Genomic DNA, 20,631 nt, shown 5'->3' on the forward strand with positions numbered 1-20,631 from the left:
GCTCAGCTCTCCCATGTGGTGTTCTCCCTGACCGATACCACATTCGTGTGGTACGAGAACCACGAGCACGCGCTTACGACATGGGAACTTTTTGTTGAAGAGTTAAAGGCGTGTTTTAGAGACTCAGTCGCCAAAAAGAAGCGTGCAGAGCAGACATCGTCGCAACGGGCGCAGCCGCCGGGTGAGACATGCCGCTCAAATATCGAATAAGTGTTAAAGATGTGGAAGGTAGTCAGGGCTCGCATGTCGGAAGAAGATGAAGTTGAGCATTTCCTGAAAGGAGTGCCTGATCATGTGTGTAAATTTCTAATTGGAAAGGAAAACCTCAATTCTTTTTGCGACGTCATTCGTCATTCCTTAACTTTTGGAACGCCCAAGTTGCGTCCGATTACGCCAAAGTTTAGTCGGTTGGCAAACGTTACGACGGTTGCCAGTGTGCACACGAGCCCTTGCCTCGACCTTCCTTCGTCCTTCGACCATTCCACAGATTGTCCGCGAGGAACATTCCCGCCACGAAGAGATGTTGCGATCCACTGCTGACCACCATGGCGTGTACACGTGACGTGAGGCTATGACTGCACCACATTCGGCCCCTTGGCAACCGATGGTTAGCGCAGCGGCCGTAGAGTACAGCGCAGCCCCACAGTCGAGGATGACAACACGCCCTCCGACTTCGCGCTATGACCAATGCGCTCAGCGCACGCCTTCTCGACGCCAGATGTATCGTGGTGACACACGCCAAGAACCACTACACGAGGGAAAATTATAATATCCGTTTCATCGATGAACAACCAAGTTTTCAACCTCTTCCGGTGTGTTACTCCTGTGGTGTCCCGGGTCATATACCGCGGTTTTGCAACCAGCGTATGACCACGTGGTATGGCCAGCCCTCAGAGTTTTCACGGCCCTCCGAACGGCCCCACGGCTCCCCGTGGCCAGCACACGTATCATCTGGCGACGAGTATTGGCCGAGCAGCTCCCGGAATCGCTCCCCGGCATTTGACGGGAGTTTGACATTCCCACCGCAACGTTGTTGCTCCCCGTTCTCTCTCACCGCTGCCTCGCACCGCGTCCCTTTCGTCCCCGTAAAACCAGCTAGCGCGACCGATAGAGGTGAGGTCGCTGGAGATGGGCGCGTTCTTCTAGAAAGTGTGTCTTTGATGGCTCTGGCAAACCGAGGCGCAATAACTTTGGTCAAGAGTGTATCTTTTAAAGACGTGTTAGGATGAAAGATTTGTTTAAATGGGACGAAGATTCAAACTTCTGTGGAGTGAGTGGCGAGCCGCTGTGACTTATTGGTATGTGTATTGCTGACGTGTTTTTGGGAGGCCATGTTATTAAGACAAAGTTTGTAATTATTTCTCGGTTAACATAGGATGTAATTTTCGACATGGACTTCTTGCGGGAGTGTGGTGACACTGTCTACTGCCGCACAGGGCAGGTATTCATAAGTGGTAGGATTCCCTTAGGCCTCTTGGAGAGCCCTGTTGATCGCCAAACAACACTGTGTGTTTCTATTGATACGGTCGTGCCTGCATCATTTACAGTTTGTGTCCCCGTTGTCTGTTGCGGCGCTGATTCCGACAGCCTCGATGCAACCGTAGAACCGATGCACAATAACTGTGGGAAGAAGAATATGCTGGTGCTACATTGTGTGGTGTCGATGAAAGGCGGACGCACTGGCTTATAGAACGTAAACTGTTCTAAGGAGCCCGTTGTACTACCAGACGGCTTGACATTAGCCTTCGCTAGGGAACACGCGTCCTTATCAGTGGCTTAACTTACATATGTTCGGGAAGAACCTGATGGCCACAGTGCGGAAACGGCCCTTTTGTCAATAGTAAATAAATCGCTCAGCACGAGTGAACGCCTAACGTTAGTGGGTCTGCTTTCAAAGCACGTTTCGGTATTCGACTATCGCAGAAAGACAAAATACCAGCAATCCCCGCGTCTCGAACACGCCATACTGTCAACACGATTCGGCAAATCCGATTAGACAGAAGCCATATCGCGTTTCACAATCAAAGCGCCAGATTATCAACGAACAGGTGCACGGAATGATGAGAAAGGGAGTCGTACAAGAGGTTTTGCGTCGACTATCGTCGTTTCAATGCTGTAAGAAAAAAACGGCGTTTACCCACTCCCACGCATTGATGACGCAACAGACTGCCTTCACTGCGCTTCTTACTTTTCCTCAGTAGATTTACGATCCGGCTATTGATAAATTCCGATGCATCCTGAGGACAAGGAAAATACTTCCTTTGTAACCTCTGACGGACTCTTTGAATTTATTGTGATGCCATTTGGACTGCAACGCTCCGGCAACATTCGAGACATTTATGGACACCATTCTGCGTGGCTTGAAGTGAAACATCTGCATGTGCTACCTCGACGACGTCATCATGTTTGGCCGCACCTTCTTCGAACACAACTCGCGTCTGGATATTGTCCTGAACTGCATCAGAAATGCCGGCTTAGTTTTAAACTCCAATAAATGGCACTTCGGAGTCGGCCAATCCCTTGTGGTTGGCCACCTTGTCGATAAGGTTGGCATCCACGCTGACCCCCAGAAAACAGCAGCCGTTGAAGAGTTTAGTGCACCGCACTATGTCAAGGAGCTCCGTAGCTTTATTTATTTAAATATGTCCTTACAGGCCTCGTATGAGGCATTTGGTATGGAGGGCGTTACAGTAGGATTAAAAAAGTATGTAGGGCATATAACGAAACATAATAGACATACATTATTAATGGAGAGTGGAAAAATGTATACATATCTTATACAGGTGTTAAAGCATTGTACAAAATAACAGGATCCGCAATGTACATATTAGAAAATAAGAAACGATGCAGTTCCTTCAATAAACAATGAAAAAAATGTTGCCATTCCAGTACAAATACCAAACAATACTAAAATATACAAGAATAATAAGCGAAATGATGAGCTCATAAACAGGAGAGCACATAACTGGAAAAGAAAAAAAAGCCTCATGCACTTTATTGAAGTTAGGCGGTGGAATATGAATTGATGAGCTGGCGGAATTTATCGGGATTACGTTCGGAGACGATGAAATCAGGAAGAGCGTTCCACAGTCGAATGGCATAAGGAAGCGCCAACCAGTTGAAAGCATGTGTGTTCCCGTAGATTCGTATGAAGCTGAGGTGATTATATAATCTGCGAGATGTCAAAGGTGCGACTTCAAGCCGTAAAGATTTCCTATCCGCATGAACGTACTTGTGAAATAATGATATGAGTGCAAAATTACGTCGAGTACTTAGTGGCTGAAGTGAACTATCAAGTTTTATGTGTGAGATGCTTGAATTGTAGGTGTAGTTACGCGAGATAAACCTGGCGGCCCTATCTTGAATTGGTTCTAATAAGCTGACTAGGTTGTTATGATGGAGTGACCAGATTGCAGAGGCAAATTCGAGCTGGGGGCGAACAAACGTCTGATAAGCTAGCTTACAGATGTTAGAGGGCAAATTACGTAGGTTTCGGCGAAAGTACCTAAGTGATTTTGAAGCATTAGCACATATAGTAGTAATGTGATGGGCCCAGGAAAACCATGGTGCGAGATTATTGCCTAAGTATTTGTAAGAAGTAGCTGTACAAATTGTCGTATTATTTACGTTATATTGGAAAGAAGAGATTGAGTGTTTACGAGTGAAAGACAATACTTTGCATTTAGACGAATTAAGAGTCATTAACTAAGTGTTACACCAATCCAATATCAGATGAAGGCCGTTTTGAAGAATGAGGTGGTCATCGGAGCTGGTTTGAGGGCTGTAAATAATGCAGTCATCTGCGAATATTCGCACTCGGGATGCTAAGTTATTCGAAAGATCGTTAATGTATATTAAGAATAGTAGTGGCCCAAGAACGCTACCTTGTGGCACGCCGGAAGTGACATAGGAAAGGTACGAAGAAAGATTGTTAACCATTGTAAATTGTCGGCGATTAGAAAGAAAGTTCCGGAGCCAAGTTATTGTCAGTGAATCCAATCTTAGTGCGTTCAACTTTCAAATCAGGCGGCAATGGGCTACGCGATCAAAGGCCTTGAAAAAGTCAAGGGATATGCTATCAATCTGTACATTATGGTCCATGTCTAAATGCAGGTCAGTCGTGAATTCTAATAGCTGTGTCTTACATGACAAACCCTTCCTGAACCCGTGCTGATTAGTGAAAAAAAAGTTGTTTGATTCCAGATGGTTGTATATGTCAGAAGCAATTATCTGCTGGAGCATTTTACAACAAATACACGTGAGTGAAATTTGCCGGTAGTTATCTTGTGAGTATCTGTCACAGTTTTTGAATATGGGAACTACTTTCGCAGTCTTCCAATCTGACGGGAGCGCTGCTGAAGTTAGTGACTGTTTGAGAATGTGATATATTATTTTGCTAGAAGTCATAACGGTGTTCTTTAGTAGTTGGGAATTAATCTCATCGACGCCACAACAATTATATAACTTAAGATTGTTTATAAGAGATACAATGCTGTCGATATTAATGTCGATGGGCGTCATGTACTCATAGTCTAAATCGGGAACGTCAGTTAGGGTGGAGTGATCTTCAGTACTAAATATAGATGAAAAATATGTGTTGAACCATGAAGGACTTTGAAGCATGAAGGACATGAAGCATGATGGCGCTTTGTTCCTCTTTGCGCCGCTTTATTCCTAAATTCTTCGATGTCGCGTATCCGCTGAAAAGCCTGCTACGAAAGGACATCCCCTTTGAGTGGACTCCGGAGTGCGACTCAACTTTTCGTCAGCGGAAGTTTCTGCTGACGTCACAACCGGTTCTTCAACACTTCAGTCCAGCTCCGGCGGAACTCCCTACGGATGCCAGTGGCACAGGTATTGGTGCAGTCATAGTTCAGCGCTACGATGACCGCAAACACGTGATCGCATATGCAAGGCGCTCATTAAGTAGGCCCGAGCAGAATTACACTGCCACGGGAAAAGAATGCCTCGCGGTAATACTTGCGGTTCAGTGGTTTCGTTCTTACCTGTATGGACGCCTCTTTACCGTTGTCACCGACCACAACTCATTGTGTTGGTTTGTGCATCTTCGTGACCCTTATGGCCGCTTTGCGCGCTGGGCGCTCCGAGTGCAAGAATACAGCTTCACCGTCTCTTATAATAGCGGTAGACAACACGCTGATGCGGACTGCCTCTCGCGTATGTCACTTGGCACTACGGACTGTGACGGCGACGACTTCGATCACCTGGTGAGTTCTGTGTCGCCGCGTTTTCCAGACTTCGACTGTTTCAATGAAGAACAGCGAAAAGACGCAAAATTAACACCGCTTTTCACCGCTAAAACCGCTTCGAAGACAGCAAGCCATTTCTGTATACGTGATGGACTCCTGTATAAGAAGTTTGCCAGCACTGGTGTACGTTTTCTCCTAGTGGTACCGGAGAGCCTTCGCACAGCGATTCTGAGTGCTATGCACGACGACCCTACGTCTGGCCATTTAGGTTCGGCGAGGACGCTGTGCCGGATTCAGGAACGCTTTTATTGGCCTGGAATACGACAGTCTGTTGAGACCTATTTGGCCAGCTGCATGCAGTGTCAGCGCCACAAACGGCCATCTACTGCTCCAGCTGGTCACCTGCAGCCGATCCCGCCTCCAAGCACGCCTTTCCGACAAGTGGGCATTGACTTTGTGGGCCCTTTTCCAAAATCAGTCAAATGAAATCGTTGCACAGTTGTTTGCGTCGACTACCTCACACGCTACTGCGAAACGGCGGCCGTGCCCTCCGCAACTGCCACTGACGTTTCAACATTCCTGTTGCAACATCTCATCGTGCGACATGGTCCGGCATGCGGGATCATCAGTGGTCGTGGACGACAATTCACAGCGGATGACGTAGAGGAGCTGCTTCGTTTGTATGAATCTAACTTGCGTCGCTCGACACCCTACCATCTACAAACGAATGGGCTTACGCAGCGCACCAACCGAACAATTGTAAGCGTGCTATCTCTGTATGTTTCATCCGACCACAAGAACTGGGATGAAGTACTGCCTTTTACCGCGTACGCGTTCAGCACCCCCAAGCACGAGACTACCGGCTACAGCCCTTTCTTCCTGCTGTACTCACGACCACCCCGGTACACAATCGACACGGTTTTCCTTTTCTGTAGTCACGAAAGTCCCACTGTCGTCGAGACTGTCTACCTTGCCGAAGCAGCTCGTCGTATTGCTCGTTTGCGCACTTTGGCATCGCAGTACAGATCAAAAGCACGCTGCGACATTCGCCACCATCCGGTAACCTATCGCCCTGGTGATTAAGTCTGGCTGTGGACTCCAGTACGGAAATGCGGGTTATGCCAAAAGCTTTTGACCACCTACGATGGACCATTTGTTATTATTAACAGACTCACGGTAGTCACCTATAAGATAGCTCGCCTCACGGCGAGTTTTAGAAAAGCTGTCAGGACCCAAGGGGTCTATGCCGCCTGCTTGAAATTGTTCACTTCAAGAGAAATGGAGTGACACGCCCAACGAGTTTCGTCTGCAAAGAGAGGTATGTTACGCGTGAGGAAAACGAAGACCGGTGAACGTGCTTGCGGTCCCGAGTGGGAAAAGAGGGAGAGGACGACGCTGAGTTGATCAGCCAGCTGGCCGCTCTTGCGCTCACCTGTGCAACCTAAAGTACGCTGCTCCCTTCATCCGTAAAGCTGATGAAGGGTGTACTTCGCGCGTAACAATATATATATATATATATATATATATATATATATATATATATATATATATATATAATACCGAGACCGATCAAGTTGTCCAGCGCTGTTTATTCCACCAAAGGCAACGCCCCCAGCTCACGCGCGAAGAAGTCGAAGAACAGTGAAGATGATGATGGCTATGTACAAATGAAAACGACGAAGTACGTTAATAGTGCTTACACTAACTTCCCCCCGTCATGGAAGCGGCCAGCCTGGCCGCAGATTAGAGATTATCTAAACGGGGAGTGAAGGGCTTCATCCGCGAGACGTGAACAATTTCAGCACTCCGGCGGCGCCGGTCAGTGACGGAGTGTACTGGGCGAACGAGATAGTTCACTGCAGATGTTTGCTGCACAACGGTGTATGGGCCAATGTAGCGTGGAAGGAACTTCTCACAGAGGCCTGGGGTGCGGACTGGAGTCCAAAGCAGGACTTGGTCTCCAGGGTGAAAACGTAGGTCACGGCGTTTGTTGTCGCAGTAACGCTTGCGCTCAGCTTGGGTAGCTTCTGTGCTTTGCCGGGCGATTTGACGGCAATGTGCAACTCGGGCAGCGAAATCTTCCGGAAGCGACGCGTTAGGCGAAGAAGGTGCGAAAAATAGTTCTCTGTCGAATATGGTGGAAGGAGATCGTCCATACACAAGGAAGAAAGGGCTGTAGCCGGTAGTTCGTTGAATAGCAGTGTTATATGCGAATGTCACAAAAGGAAGAATTTTATCCCAGTCAGTGTGGTCAGGACGGATGTACATGGAAATCATGTCAGACAGCGTACGGTGGAAGCGCTCAGTAAGGCCATTGGTTTGCGGATGATAAGTGGACGTAGATTTGTGGACGGTATTAGTGGCTCGAAGAACTTCCTCGAGGACTTGTGAAATGAACGCCTTGCCACGGTCACTGAGAAGAACGCGAGGAGCCCCATGGCGCAAGACGATGGCGCGCAAGAAAAAGTCGGCGACCTCAGAAGCGGTGCCGGATCGCAGAGGGGCAGTCTCGGCATATCTTGTTAAATGGTCGACCGAAGTGACAATCCAACGGTGACCGGAGGGTGTCAACGGCAAGGGACCATATAAATCAATGCCAACAAATTCAAAAGGTGCGTCCGGGCAAGGGAGAGGTTGTAGTAAACCGGCAGGAGGGGATGTCGAGCGTTTGCGGTGCTGACATGACGCACAAGAGGCAATGTATTTGGCCACCGTTGAGGATAGGCCAGGCCAGAAGCAGCGGGTCTTTATGCGGTCGTAAGTCTTGTGGAAGCCTAAGTGGCCAGCCGATACATCGTCGTGAAGTGCCTCTAATACCCGCAAACGAAGGCAGCGAGGTAGAACTGGGACCCACCGGTGACCTGTTGGGTGGTAAATGTAGCGGTGTAGCACGCCACCTTGAAGGCGGAATTGTCGAAGTTGGCGTCGCAAGCGGCTGTTGGGCGGTTCGGCGAACCCACTAAGGCGATCCATGAGAGCTCGACAGTAGGAGTCGGCCCGCTGAAGCGAGACGAAATCAGAGCGTGATGAAAGCGTAACTTGGTCCAGGGATGTTATCGAGAGTTGGTGAGAGGCAGGCGTAGCATCGGAACGACGTGGTTGGGAAGACGACGGCGCGTTACCTGGAGAGAGTGAGAGTGGGCAGCGAGACAATGCGTCTGCATCATGATGGTGTTTTCCAGACTTGTACGTTATAGTGAAGTCATATTCCTGCAAGCGGAGTATCCAGCGTCCTAAGCGTCCTGACATGTTTTTCATTGATGACAGCCAACACAGAGCATGATGGTCGGTGACGATGGTGAAGTGGCGGCCGTAAAGGTATGGGCGAAATTTCTGAATCGACCAAACGATAGCCAGGCACTCTTGCTCTGTAATGGTGTAGTTCCGCTCAGCTGGAGAAAGTGTTCGGCTGGCATATGCTATGACTTGCTCTTTAGATGCTGTATTACGTTGCAGAAGTACTGCGCCAATACCTTGTGCGCTTGCGTCAGTATGGAGTATGGTGGGGGCACGATTATCGAAGTGGCGAAGCACTGGTCCGGAAGTAAGATGCCGCTTAAGAGCTTGAAAAGCCGACTCGCAGTCGCTAGTCCACGTGAAAGTGGCACCGGTAACCAGTAGCTTGTGTAGAGGAGCTGCTATTGCTGCGAAGTTGCGTATAAACCTACGAAAATATGACGCCAAGCCGAGGAAACTACGTAGATCTTTCTGTTGCTGGGGGCGAGGAAACTGAAGAACGGCACTAATCTTGTCGGGGTCAGGCTGGATGCCATCTTTTGAGACGACGTGACCCAATACTTTTATTGTTTTGGTTGCAAATTTGCATTTTTTTGTATTGATCTGGAGACCAGCATTCGCAAGGCACTTGAGAACTTCGTCTAATCGTTGAAGATGTTGGCTGAAGTCAGACGAAAAGATGACAATATCGTCCAGATAACAGAGGCATGTCTTCCATTTTAGACCACGAAGTACGTTGTCTATCATGCGCTCAAATGTGGCAGGAGCATTGCAAAGGCCAAAAGGCATCACGTTAAATTCATAAAGGCCATCCGGTGTAGCGAATGCGGTCTTTTCTTTGTCAGTCTCGTTCATCGGAATTTGCCAATATCCTGATCGAAGATCAATGCTGGAGAAATACTCCGCCCCTTGTAGTGTGTCCAAAGCGTCGTCAATTCGAGGTATTGGATATACGTCCTTGCGTGTGATCTTATTGAGCGCTCGATAATCCACGCAAAAGCGAACTGAGCCATCTTTCTTCTTTACCAGGACCACGGGAGACGCCCATGGGCTAGATGAAGGTCGTATTATCTTCCGCGCAAGCATGTCAGCGACCTGTTGTTCAATGACCTTTCGTTCGGACGGCGATACACGATAGGGGCGTCGTCGTATTATAGCGGAACCTTCGGTTTCGATATGGTGTGTAGCCGCAGGAGTTTGGCTCAACACAGAGGAACAGCTATCGAAACAGGCTTTGTGTTTTGCCAAGACCACCATTAAGGCTTCGGACTGCGCGGCTGTTAGGTCAGAACCAAGAACGGCTGGAGGAGGGAAAGAATCATCCAAACCTGAGGTTGGTGCTGGCGATGAAGAAGGGCAAAGCGTGACTAGAGAGATTGGTTGAGTGTCGGCGAGGGTTGCCACAGTCATCCCTTTGGGCAGCATCACAGGATCTGGGGTCGTGTTGCAAGCAGACAGAAGGGCGCGGCCGCGTGAAAACCGGACGAGACAGGTGGCAATGAGAATTCCGCGAGAAGTACAGCGGGAAGAAGGGGCGACTAGGGCGTCTCCGTCGGCGATCTGACTGGACGTTACGGCTACAACGTCTTCGTGACCAGGACGCAGGACGTAGTCTGAAGCGAGGACCAAGTTCACGCATGAAAGTGAAGAGTCCGCAACAGGTTCAAGCTCTGTATCTGTGATGTGGACAACTTCTTCTCTACATGAAATGACGGCTGAAGCAGAATGTAGGAAGTCCCAACCAAGTATAAGTTCATGGATACACGTTGGAAGGATGATAAACTCGATGTGGTGGCGTATGCCGTCGATGAGAACACGAGCAGTACACTGTCCGTCAGGGTGAATGAATGCATTATTAGCGCCACGCAAAATAGGTCCAAGATAAGGCGTTTTTACTTTACGGAGCCGGGAACACAGATCACTCCGAAGAACAGAAACGGCGGCACCGGTATCGATGAGAGCTGATGCGGGAACACCTTCGACAGTCACAGAAAGCATGTTGGCCGGGCGAACAGGAGGAATTTTTGAAGACCGATAAGAAGCAGTTTCCCCTCCAAAAACTGCAACAGTCAGTTTTCCGAGTGCTGGTCGACAAAATGGGAAGTGGGACGAAGTGGTGATGTAGAGCGCCGGTAAGGGGATGGAGAACGACGTCTGGCCGAACGGGAACTATGAGGCAGATTGGGAGCAGCTGGTGGAGACGGAGAACGCTGTTGAGGGAATGAGTGCGGTCCGGGATAGTAGTCGTCTGATCGGCGAGTGCGGTCTCTTTCGTGCTCAGCATAGCCTCGCCTTTCATCCTGCTGGCGCATGCGGCAGAAGCGAGATATATGGCCGCGTATGCCACAGTAAAAACAAACCGGACGAGGTGGACGCCACTGAGGGTTCGATGGCGCAGCAAGTGCTCTGGTTCCCATCGAAGCCAAATGGTCATAGGAAACGCCAGTAGGCACGGAAGTCACGGTAGGGGTGGGTAGCGAAACAACATCCGCGTAGGTAGGGGTGGAGCGCGCTACCGGAGCAAGATGCGTCGTGGGTGTAGTCATCGCTGTCAACTCCTGCTTTACGACCTCGCGCAAGTCGAAGGTGGGGGTTGGTGCGCAGGCAGCAGGGGGACGCTTTAGGTCTTGTAGTTGAAGCTCCTCGCGGATGATGGTGCGGATAAGAGCACGTAGATCTGGAGAATGAGCAACCTGAGGATCGCTGCTGTCATGTGGAAGACGAATAGACTGCAGCTCGTCGAGGCGTTGACACGTTGAAGTGATGTCTTGGACAGAAGCCGGATTTTGCACGATTAAGGCGTTGAACGCGACAGGCCCAATGCCTTTTAAGATGTGGCGAACGCGTTCGGCTTCCGTCATGCTAGGATTCGCACGGCGGCACAGAGCCAAGACATCCTCTATGTATGAGGTGTAAGACTCTTGGGGAAGTTGGCGGCGCGTTCCCAGCTTCTGTTTGGCGACTTCTGCACGGCCAGACGAGGAAGCGAAGATTTGCCGCAGCTTCGAGGTAAACGTGGACCAATCCGCGATGTCGGATTCGTGGTTGAAATACCACGTCTTTGCAACACCGGTCAAGTAGAAGGCGACGTGCCTCAATTTCTGGGTGTCGTTCCACTTGTTACAAGAACTCACGCGGTCGTAGTGGTCGATCCAATCGTCTACGTCATCACCGCGGAGTCCCGCAAAGACAGGGGGATCGCGCTGAGGGCTCGTCACAGTCCAAGAGGGCGCCGCAGGTGGGGTCGTCTGTGCGGTAGGGTTTGAGGCGCCGGAAGGGCCGGGGTCGGAAGTGTCCATTGTTGTAGGGGTAGTTGGGTGCAGGCGGCGACCGGAACGGAGCTCCAGGGAGGACGGGAACGCGAGAGGACGTCGGGATCTTGACGTACCTCCACCACTTTATAATACCGAGACCGATCAAGTTGTCCAGCGCTGTTTATTCCACCAAAGGCAACGCCCCCAGCTCACGCGCGAAGAAGTCGAAGAACAGTGAAGATGATGATGGCTATGTACAAATGAAAACGACGAAGTACGTTAATAGTGCTTACAATATATATATATATGTATGTATCGCGAATCTTTTCTAAAAAGATTCGCAATATACGTGCGAAATTATGGCGGTCTGCCGCTGAAGCAAAGGACAGTGGTTCTAAAGTGTCCCTCGTTTTTGATAAGCTGAAAGTCGATGGCAAGCTGTATGTATGGGACACACTTAGAAATTGCAGAGTAGAGTTATCCCAATCCACTGCGTCTGCGAAGTCCCAACAGTTGCCTTCGCAGTCCACTCGTGCGACCACCCGTCAGAGCGCTAAGAAATGACAAGTGTCTAGCAAGACGCTCCGGCTTGTTTCACTCAATGCACGCAGTGTTCTTAATAAGGTACAGTTACTTGAAGATGTAATTTTGACTTATCAGCCACATGTTTTAGTGATTACAGAAACCTGGCTACATTCAGATGTGCAAAATACTGAAGTAGTTCCATCTTCCTACACGCTAATCCGTAGACACAGAGGATCACGTGGTGGCGGAGTCGCAATTGCGATAAAAAACAACATTAAATTTACTCGCATAGATGGTATCAACAATCACGAGAGCATATGGTGCAAATTGAAATTTTTCGATAAGAATATAACTTTGGGTGGTGTCTATCGTTCTCCGAATGCTCCCCCTGAGTATATAGAAGCACTATATGATTACTTGCTGCGAAATACCAATTCACGTTCAAACATCCTTATCACTGGCGATTTCAACTTACCCGGCATTAATTGGTCCAGTCTTTCCCATGACGGCAAGGATTCTAAAAATGCTGAGCCTCTACTACTAACTGCGTTTATCTTTTCCTTAAACCAACTTGTTTCCGAAACTACCAGGATTTCCAATTCTTCTATTCTTGACCTTGCGTCTGCAAGCTGTTCGCTCCGAAACTGCTCTGTTAGTATCAGAGATGGGATATCTGATCAAAGTTACTCGTGTTAACATGTCCTATTTCTGGCTCACGATCACCCGTCAAGCCTTCTGACATTTTTATCAGGGACTACACGCATGCGGATGACAATGCAGTAGTCAGCTATATGGAATCCATGTTCCCATATTTTAATGAAATAAGAGATGTTAAGGAGTTATGGTCACGTTTTAAAGAAATATTTCATTGTGAGCGCAGTTATGTGCCTTTAAAAAAGAAACGTGTCAACAGGGACTACCCATGGATGAATCGTGATTTGATTCATCTAAAACGCAAGATTAAACGCTGTCGTAAACGTGGTGACAAACAACAGCTTCCAAGTCTTGCACAAACATTTCAGGAAAAAGTGCACGCAGCAAGAAACCAATTTTTTCCCTGCACTCTGTCCTCATTCATGTTAGAACAACCCAAAAAATTTTGGCGTTATTTGTCTAAAGATAAAAGCGGTATCACAGAAATAAAAGAATCGGGCGTAATCATCGATGACCCCTCCATAATTTCTGAAAAATTCAACTCATTCTTCCAGTCCGTTTTCACGCTGATGGCGACACACGCACATTTGCCATCTTATGCACTTCTTGAACCGATGCCTGAAGTAAACTTAAGCAAAGAGGGCATTCTTCACCTTTTGCGTACACTTGATATAAAAAAATCACCCGGTCCTGACGAAATATCAAACGTTTTTCTTAACAGATATGCGACCTGGGTTGCAGAGTATTTGTATAAAATATATACAGTCTCATTAGAATCCTGTGTGATACCCGATGACTGGCGCTCCGCAAGGATAGTCCCAATTTACAAGACTGGATCACCATTAGAATTAAACAACTACAGACCAGTTTCCATAACATCCACAATTTGTAAGATGTTAGAACATATTATATTTAAGGCGATCATGATACATCTAGAAAATAACCAACTGCTTCACGACAATCAACATGGCTTTAGGTCCGGTCTGTCCACTGCAACTCAGCTAGCCGAGATAACCGATGATTTCGTAAATTCCGTAAATTTGAAGGGTCAGATTGAAGCAGTGTATTTAGACTTTTCAAAAGCGTTCGACGTTGTTCCACATGATGATTTAATAACTAAACTGCATGCTATGGGTATTGAAGACAACATTGTTCGCTGGATAGCATGTTACTTAGCTTCAAGGAAACAATACGTGGCCGTTAACGACTGCATCTCTGATACACTAGATGTACACTCAGGAGTACCACAAGGGTCGGTGCTCGGTCCATTGTTGTTTCTGGTCTATATCAACGATATCTATTTTTCAGTGCAACCTCCTGTAAAGATCCGACTGTTTGCGGACGATTGTGTCCTTTATTCCAGCACAAATCAACACGCTGATCAAGTCAGACTAAATGATGCATTGCATTCAATCAGTGCATGGTGTGATAAATGGGGCTTCAAACTCAATACTTCGAAAACGGCAAGCATAACATTTAGTAACAAAAAAGAACCTTTACAATTTGCTTACACTATTAAAAATGCTTATATTAAAAAAACTAACCAGGGGAAGTATTTGGGTGTTACACTCACAAGTAATTTGAGTTGGAAACCCCATATAGATAATGTTTGCAGTAACGCACTGAAAAAGCTGGCATTTTTAAAACGAAAACTACGTCGTGCGTCACCTGCTGTAAAGTTAACAGCATACAAAGCTCTCATTAGGCCAAAATTAGAATATGTGGACCTAATCTGGCGTCCGTATCAGCAATATTTAATTAAAGAATAGAAAGGGTGCAGAACATGGCCTTGAGGTTCATCTATTCTACCTATTCGCGCTTCTCGAGCTTATCAGTTCTTCGCGATAAAGCGAAGGTGAAAAAAGTCGATCATCGCAGAATGGTATCCAGATTAAAATTTATCTATCAGCTTTACCATGGTCACTTTAACATACAGCGTGAACGTCACATAACCGAGCCGTCAATACGCTTTGCCCGTACACAATACAACAAAACAGTTACGCAACCATTCAGTCACCTTAGCATGCATCAATATTCCCTGTTTCCTCATGCTATTTCATTGTGGAATAAATTACCACAAGAAATAGTTAGCGCTAATACCACACAATCGTTCGTTCATCTTGTGAATGGTTTTTCTTTTGATTAATAGCATGCACATAGGGAAAGAAATTAATTAATCATTGTCTGTGTTTTGTAATAAAATTAGGTGAAAATGCTGAATTGAGTGACCTGTTGTGTGTACATGGTTTGTCAGTACTTGTTGTTGAGTTGCAAACTACAACTGTTGTTCCTATATCGTATTTATGTTGATAAGTCTAAATTTCAAAGGCTGATGTTCCTGTATATTATATTTTATATATCTTTATTATTGTTCTGTATTCTATTTCTTTTATTATTTCCAGCCTTGTTTGTTACTATTGATGTAACCACTCCTGCTTGGGCCCGAATAGGGCCTGCAGTATTTGTAAATAAAAAATAATATATATATATATATATATATATATATATATATATATATATATATATGCGTGTGTGTGTGTGTGTGTGTGTGTGCGTGTGTGTGTGTGCGTGCGTGTGGCACTGTAAACCATCAAAGCTTGCGTGACAACGGTTCATTGCACAGCCACTAATACCCAAAGAGATACCCTACAACTGTATCTGGTCCAACGGTGAGTGCTGAACCTTGCTCTCTCAGCACAGCAGCTGCTTGCTATAGCCATTAGATTATACACCGTCATACCCAGTGAGAAATGTTCGCAGGGAAATGATTATTAGAAAACCAGTTGCAGTTGCACCGTATGTGATGTTTAAGAAACGACTAAACACCGCATATGTGACTCCCAACATACGAAGATGAGGACATTACCCTTCGGATAGCTTTAGGGTGCTTAGATGGTAAGCCTTTTTCAAGAGACAAGATCTTAGGCCCGTGACCTCATGCGTCAGCTATGAAGAAATCCATAAAAAAACTGAGTGCCCTTCCACTCTGTGAATAAGGACGACCAGCGAAGCTGTGTATGTGGGCCACTAAATAGCGAACTGCACGTCCACCGCGGGTCGGCCCAGCATTGCACTGTCTTCGGGATCAGTCCACGTATGGGGAGTGCTTATCACCTGCTTGACCTCCGCCGAGGGTTGGGCCGGTATTGCACGGCCTTCGGTATGGGCCCACGTATGGGGAGTGCTTAACGCCTGCTTCACCTCAGCCGCGGGTAGGGCCGCTATTGCACTATCTTCGGTATCTGCCCATCTATAGGGAGTGCTTCATGCCTGCTTCACCTCCGCCGCGGTTCGGGCCGGTATTGCAATATCTGCGGGAACGACCCACGTATGAGGAGTGCTTAACGCCTGCTTGACCTCCGCCGCGGGACGGGCTCGCATTGCACTGTCTCAGCGATCAGCCCATGTATGGGCAGTGTTTTGCTTACAATGACACGAAACTTTTCTTGGGCGGTAGAAGTATGCAGCTTCGCTGTGAAACGCTGCTGCGTTTCTTGAAATGACTCAGCAACGAACGCTTAATGTGTCTGTACCAGTGCAAAGTGTAAACTTATCTGTTCCTTCCTCTCTTTGGGTCCCCTTTCCCAGCGCCTAACATAGCCTGCAGGGCTGAGGTTGGTTTACCTGCTCGGCTTTCACCTATGACTTCTCTCTCGCTCTCTCTTTAAATTGCCTCATCTGAGCTGCGGTGTATTACCGCTGGATGTGATATGTGATACAAACCGGCGTAGGTTTACCTGAGAGGATGAGAATGGATTGCGATAGCAAATTAATAGACAGCTATGGGAATTAAGTACCTTAGTTTCATCGGCCTGTAATGTTCTAAACACTTGCTCACCACTTAATTACCAAGCGTGGTATCACGCACGCACCGGCAAAGAAACACACCTCAAACCACTGACTGCGTACACTCGCTGTCCGACCGCTGGAGAGAATAACAGCTGCAGCAGCAGCGAGCGGATTGATCTTCGTGCGGCCTCTCACTTCAACGCCAACTAAGCGGTGAAAACACAGCGCACACGAAGTTATGAGCCATCGGTGGTCCTAAGTTCTGCGCCTATCGCAGATCGATTGCGAGATGGGGTGCGCGTGCGCTCAGCCGCGCAATAAGCAGCTGCCGCCGGAGTAGAAGCCGGTGACCGTAGAAACCCCTTCGGTTCTTCGTGCGTGATGAAAGACGGCCTGTTTCTTCCCTGCCTTCCTCCCTTCTGCATGCGATAACGATCCATCATTCTCGGTTCACTCTAACATGCTTTCACTGGCAACTGCACCATACGGCACGCGGCCACGATGTTATCGCAAGTAGAATTGCTACGGAACATCACGGCGACGACGACGCGCAAAGCGCCTGCAGTGTTCAATTATCGCCATAATATATTTAAAATTCAGAGTGGATTTTAGTTCATGCTCACGTAGGCATAAATTGCAAAAACAATGCAAGTAGTTCCGTTTTTCAGGACATGGAAAAGTCGCAATATAAGGATATTTCATTTCCTGCATGATTGTCATGTTTAATATACCAACGTAACTTTTTATTTGCAACTTAAAAAAATACTCACTGGTTGCGAAGCAAAATGTAGACCACAGGCACATAAAATAAATATGAGTATACTGAACATTCATAGCTTTTTATAAGTTGCTCAGATTAAAAGCTTCCAGGAGTCCGATGTTGATCTACAAAAAAAAAACATTTTGTACCATTTGCTTAGCATTCAAAACACATCCCTTATGAAGCACACAGCGGCCATCAGTATTAATTTTTCGAATCAGAAGACGTGGTCACCCTGTGTATTTTATTGTGTCCTGAAATTGCGCACTCTTGTCGCATTATCTTGACAGCTGCAGATTAGAGCACTCTCAACGTGCTGAGGTAAGAACGTAATATTTAGTAGGCGTACTTACACACAGAAATACAAAACACTCACAACACAATGATAGCAGCGAACACGATCGTCGGTCATCGAAACATAATCTACGAGGAAACGATATTCATACATAACCCACTGCAGGATACATTATGCTTGCTGGTGCTTGCGTAAGTTTCAGAATCTATACAAATACGTGTTTCGCCCATACTATTTGTTCAGACAGTCAATCCTATGCTTTCGAAAGAACTGTGATATATAAAGGTGCGTACTGTGTCTAGCGTTACTTTTGTGCGTTTTATTAGGCGGTGAGACATGGTCAACCGAGAAACATAAGCAATGTACACAGCCTTATGCGACTTCATGCATCAATAGGCCGAAAAACAAACGAATTGTTTGGAAGAATTTGTAAATAAAACCAGAGCGACACTAGGCGGTACATTGAAGTCCACACTTCTTTCTAGTGAGCACGTACAAAGAACATCTTTTATAAACATGTACACGACATAAACATATACATATAACATGTACATAAACGTATACATGAACCATGCTGTACATGTATTAAAGCTATGTCATGTCAGGTGAGCTATGAATAAAATATATATGTTACGAAGTGATTGTGAAATGGAAATGCAAGAATATTCGGGTGGCACCAATGCCTCACACGGGCCCTTCTACGCAAGGGCAAGGAAGCATGTGTTTTAAATAATATAATCGCGGCAGTAGCCACCGCTAGAAGGCTGAGCTTCTGATCACTTGTGTGTATAACATGTAAATAATATTATTTAAAAGGCTAAAACAGATTTGCTATCAAAACGTTCTTCTTTGCCATGGAACATTCCTGTATGAAGTGGAATTTGCTGGCGGTGAGGTAAACGAAAGTTTTTTTTTTTCCTTGTATCTTCCATTCCACGACATTAGACAGTTTTAGTTTCAAGTACGTAAATGCTTTGCGTACGTAGACCTCTTACGTGTGAGCAATGCGCCTGCGCAGAACGCAAAGGGTTTGCGTGAGTCACACGGACGTACGTGAGACTCAAAAGTTTGCGTGCGTTCCTTGCGCACGTAGAGAGCTTCACGCGGCGATCTCGCGAGATCTCGAACAAGCGAGGGCATCATTGCAAGATGGCAGCCAAACACGCCGACAAGGTAGCTCTGCGCCTTCATTTTTCTAAAAACGACTTGGATTTGTAGCGAGACGTAAGGGAGTGCAAACCCTTCGAGGACAACATGTGGTATAGCACTTCTAGGCATCGCGAAGCTCCGATAGGCACAAGAACACACTTTTACGTGTTTTGCGCGCCAATCCAACTCGACTGGCTTGGCTTTGATTTGTCTTGGATGTCAATGGCTACAGCAGTGTTTATACCTGGCAATAGATGGCGATACATGGTCGCTTTTAGCGTGCGTCGCATGCGTGTAGCTAAAAGCGTTTCAGGTGCAGTGCGCGTGTGGCACGTAGAGCTTTCACGTTTGCGTGCGTGAAGTCTCTGCGTACGCGTAACTAAAGCTGTCTATTCATGCAATAAGTGCAGGACAGTCAACGTCTCACCACACTTGCCACAGATAAGTAGCTCACTGCCGGTCAATAGGTGTGAGTGTGTCCTATATGTATACCCGATTCATAGTCGATACATGCTTACCTCGGTTCGTCGTGTTTTTATTAAGGGTGGCCAATTCTCGAACTGTGGCTTACCATGAATGTTATTAGATATTTCAGTGTCCCATGGGTTATTCCAAAAGCGCCTTAGCTTTTTCGCGGCAAGCAAAGGTTTTACGTCTATGGCAGGGACAGCTACAGAGAAGTTTGTAGCTTTTGCAGCCATTGATGTAGCGGATTCGTCTACAAGCATGTTGCCCTCAACACCTCTATATGATGTGATATGTGATATATGTGAATAATGTGGTGTGATGGTTAGAGATATACAGTGTACAGAATAGGGAGTGAAGATTATCAAGCACGGGATTATGTTTAGTGACGGACATTATGGATCTTATGACACGTTCGAAGCCAGTGAATATAGCAGTCTTTTGTAACTTTGTTTTCTTGACGTGCTAGAGAGCCGACAATGCTACATACGCTTCAGCCGGGAAGGTATTCATTTGCAGATGCAAAACGTTTCATTCGGAGAAGGATGGACCAGCTGCTGCGTTAGACACGTCATCATGAGGCTTAGATGCGCCAGTATAAAGTTCCTGCAATGAATATTTTGACGGTAGTTCGAGAAAACGCATTCGAATATCTGCCTCTGGAGCGTCTTTTCCAAAGTTTATAAGTGGTGCGTCCCATTCTATGTCCGAAAGGTGTAATGGCGGCAACGGCGGCACTGGAGGCAGACCATGCTGAAAGAGTTGGACATTCATTTCTTTGCTGAGGCTCTTCACAAGCCAGGAGAAATGCTCTCTTACTGCAAGTCGATTACAAAAGAGTGCAGCATTGCTAATATCGTTTATGCTAGAATGAGGGATGTTCTAAACTAGCATTTATTTCAGAACGTACACAACGCTCGAATATCACCGCTGCAAGTGAAGTGACCACTCTTTAGCCTCTACATAAAGGCTTGTCAAAGGACTTGTCCCCAAGGCGCCTGGGGCCAGTCGGATGCCCAGATGGTGGATGGTAGTCAGTCTCTTCAAAGCACTTGGCATGACAGATTAGTACGCTAGGCTTCCATAATGCAATCGCGTAAGTATGACCCTCTTCTAGAGAGCTCCATGAGGCAGTTTCTATGGCTGCCCTAAGAAGAGTGCGACAGTATTTGAATAATGTTGATTTTTTAGGCATTCTTTCTTAGGAAACTTCATCTGACGGATGAAAGCTAGATTTGAGTCACGTAGCGTGCCTAGAAATGTGTGTTCTGTGGTCACCGGCACGTTCTGTCG

At 46.9% G+C, this 20,631-nt stretch overlaps 1 protein-coding gene across 6 annotated transcripts in view; it reads right to left on the reverse strand.

Annotated features, from left to right (window-relative positions):
- LOC129383488 (uncharacterized) overlaps positions 1-20,631 on the reverse strand; it is a 97,673-nt gene that overhangs the window by 67,246 nt on the left and 9,796 nt on the right. For all 6 annotated transcript variants that reach the window (XR_011895990.1, XR_011895992.1, XR_011895991.1 and 3 more), the window contains exon 2: positions 17,440-17,554. Coding sequence is in view for 3 of the 6 variants with exons in the window: in XM_072289691.1 (XP_072145792.1) it covers positions 17,440-17,503 (64 nt within the window). In the remaining 3 variants the exon portion in view is untranslated. The remainder of the gene's footprint in view (positions 1-17,439; positions 17,555-20,631) is intronic.

This window comes from Dermacentor andersoni, chromosome 8 (assembly GCF_023375885.2).
Source record: "Dermacentor andersoni chromosome 8, qqDerAnde1_hic_scaffold, whole genome shotgun sequence".
Classification (NCBI taxonomy): domain Eukaryota; kingdom Metazoa; phylum Arthropoda; class Arachnida; order Ixodida; family Ixodidae; genus Dermacentor; species Dermacentor andersoni.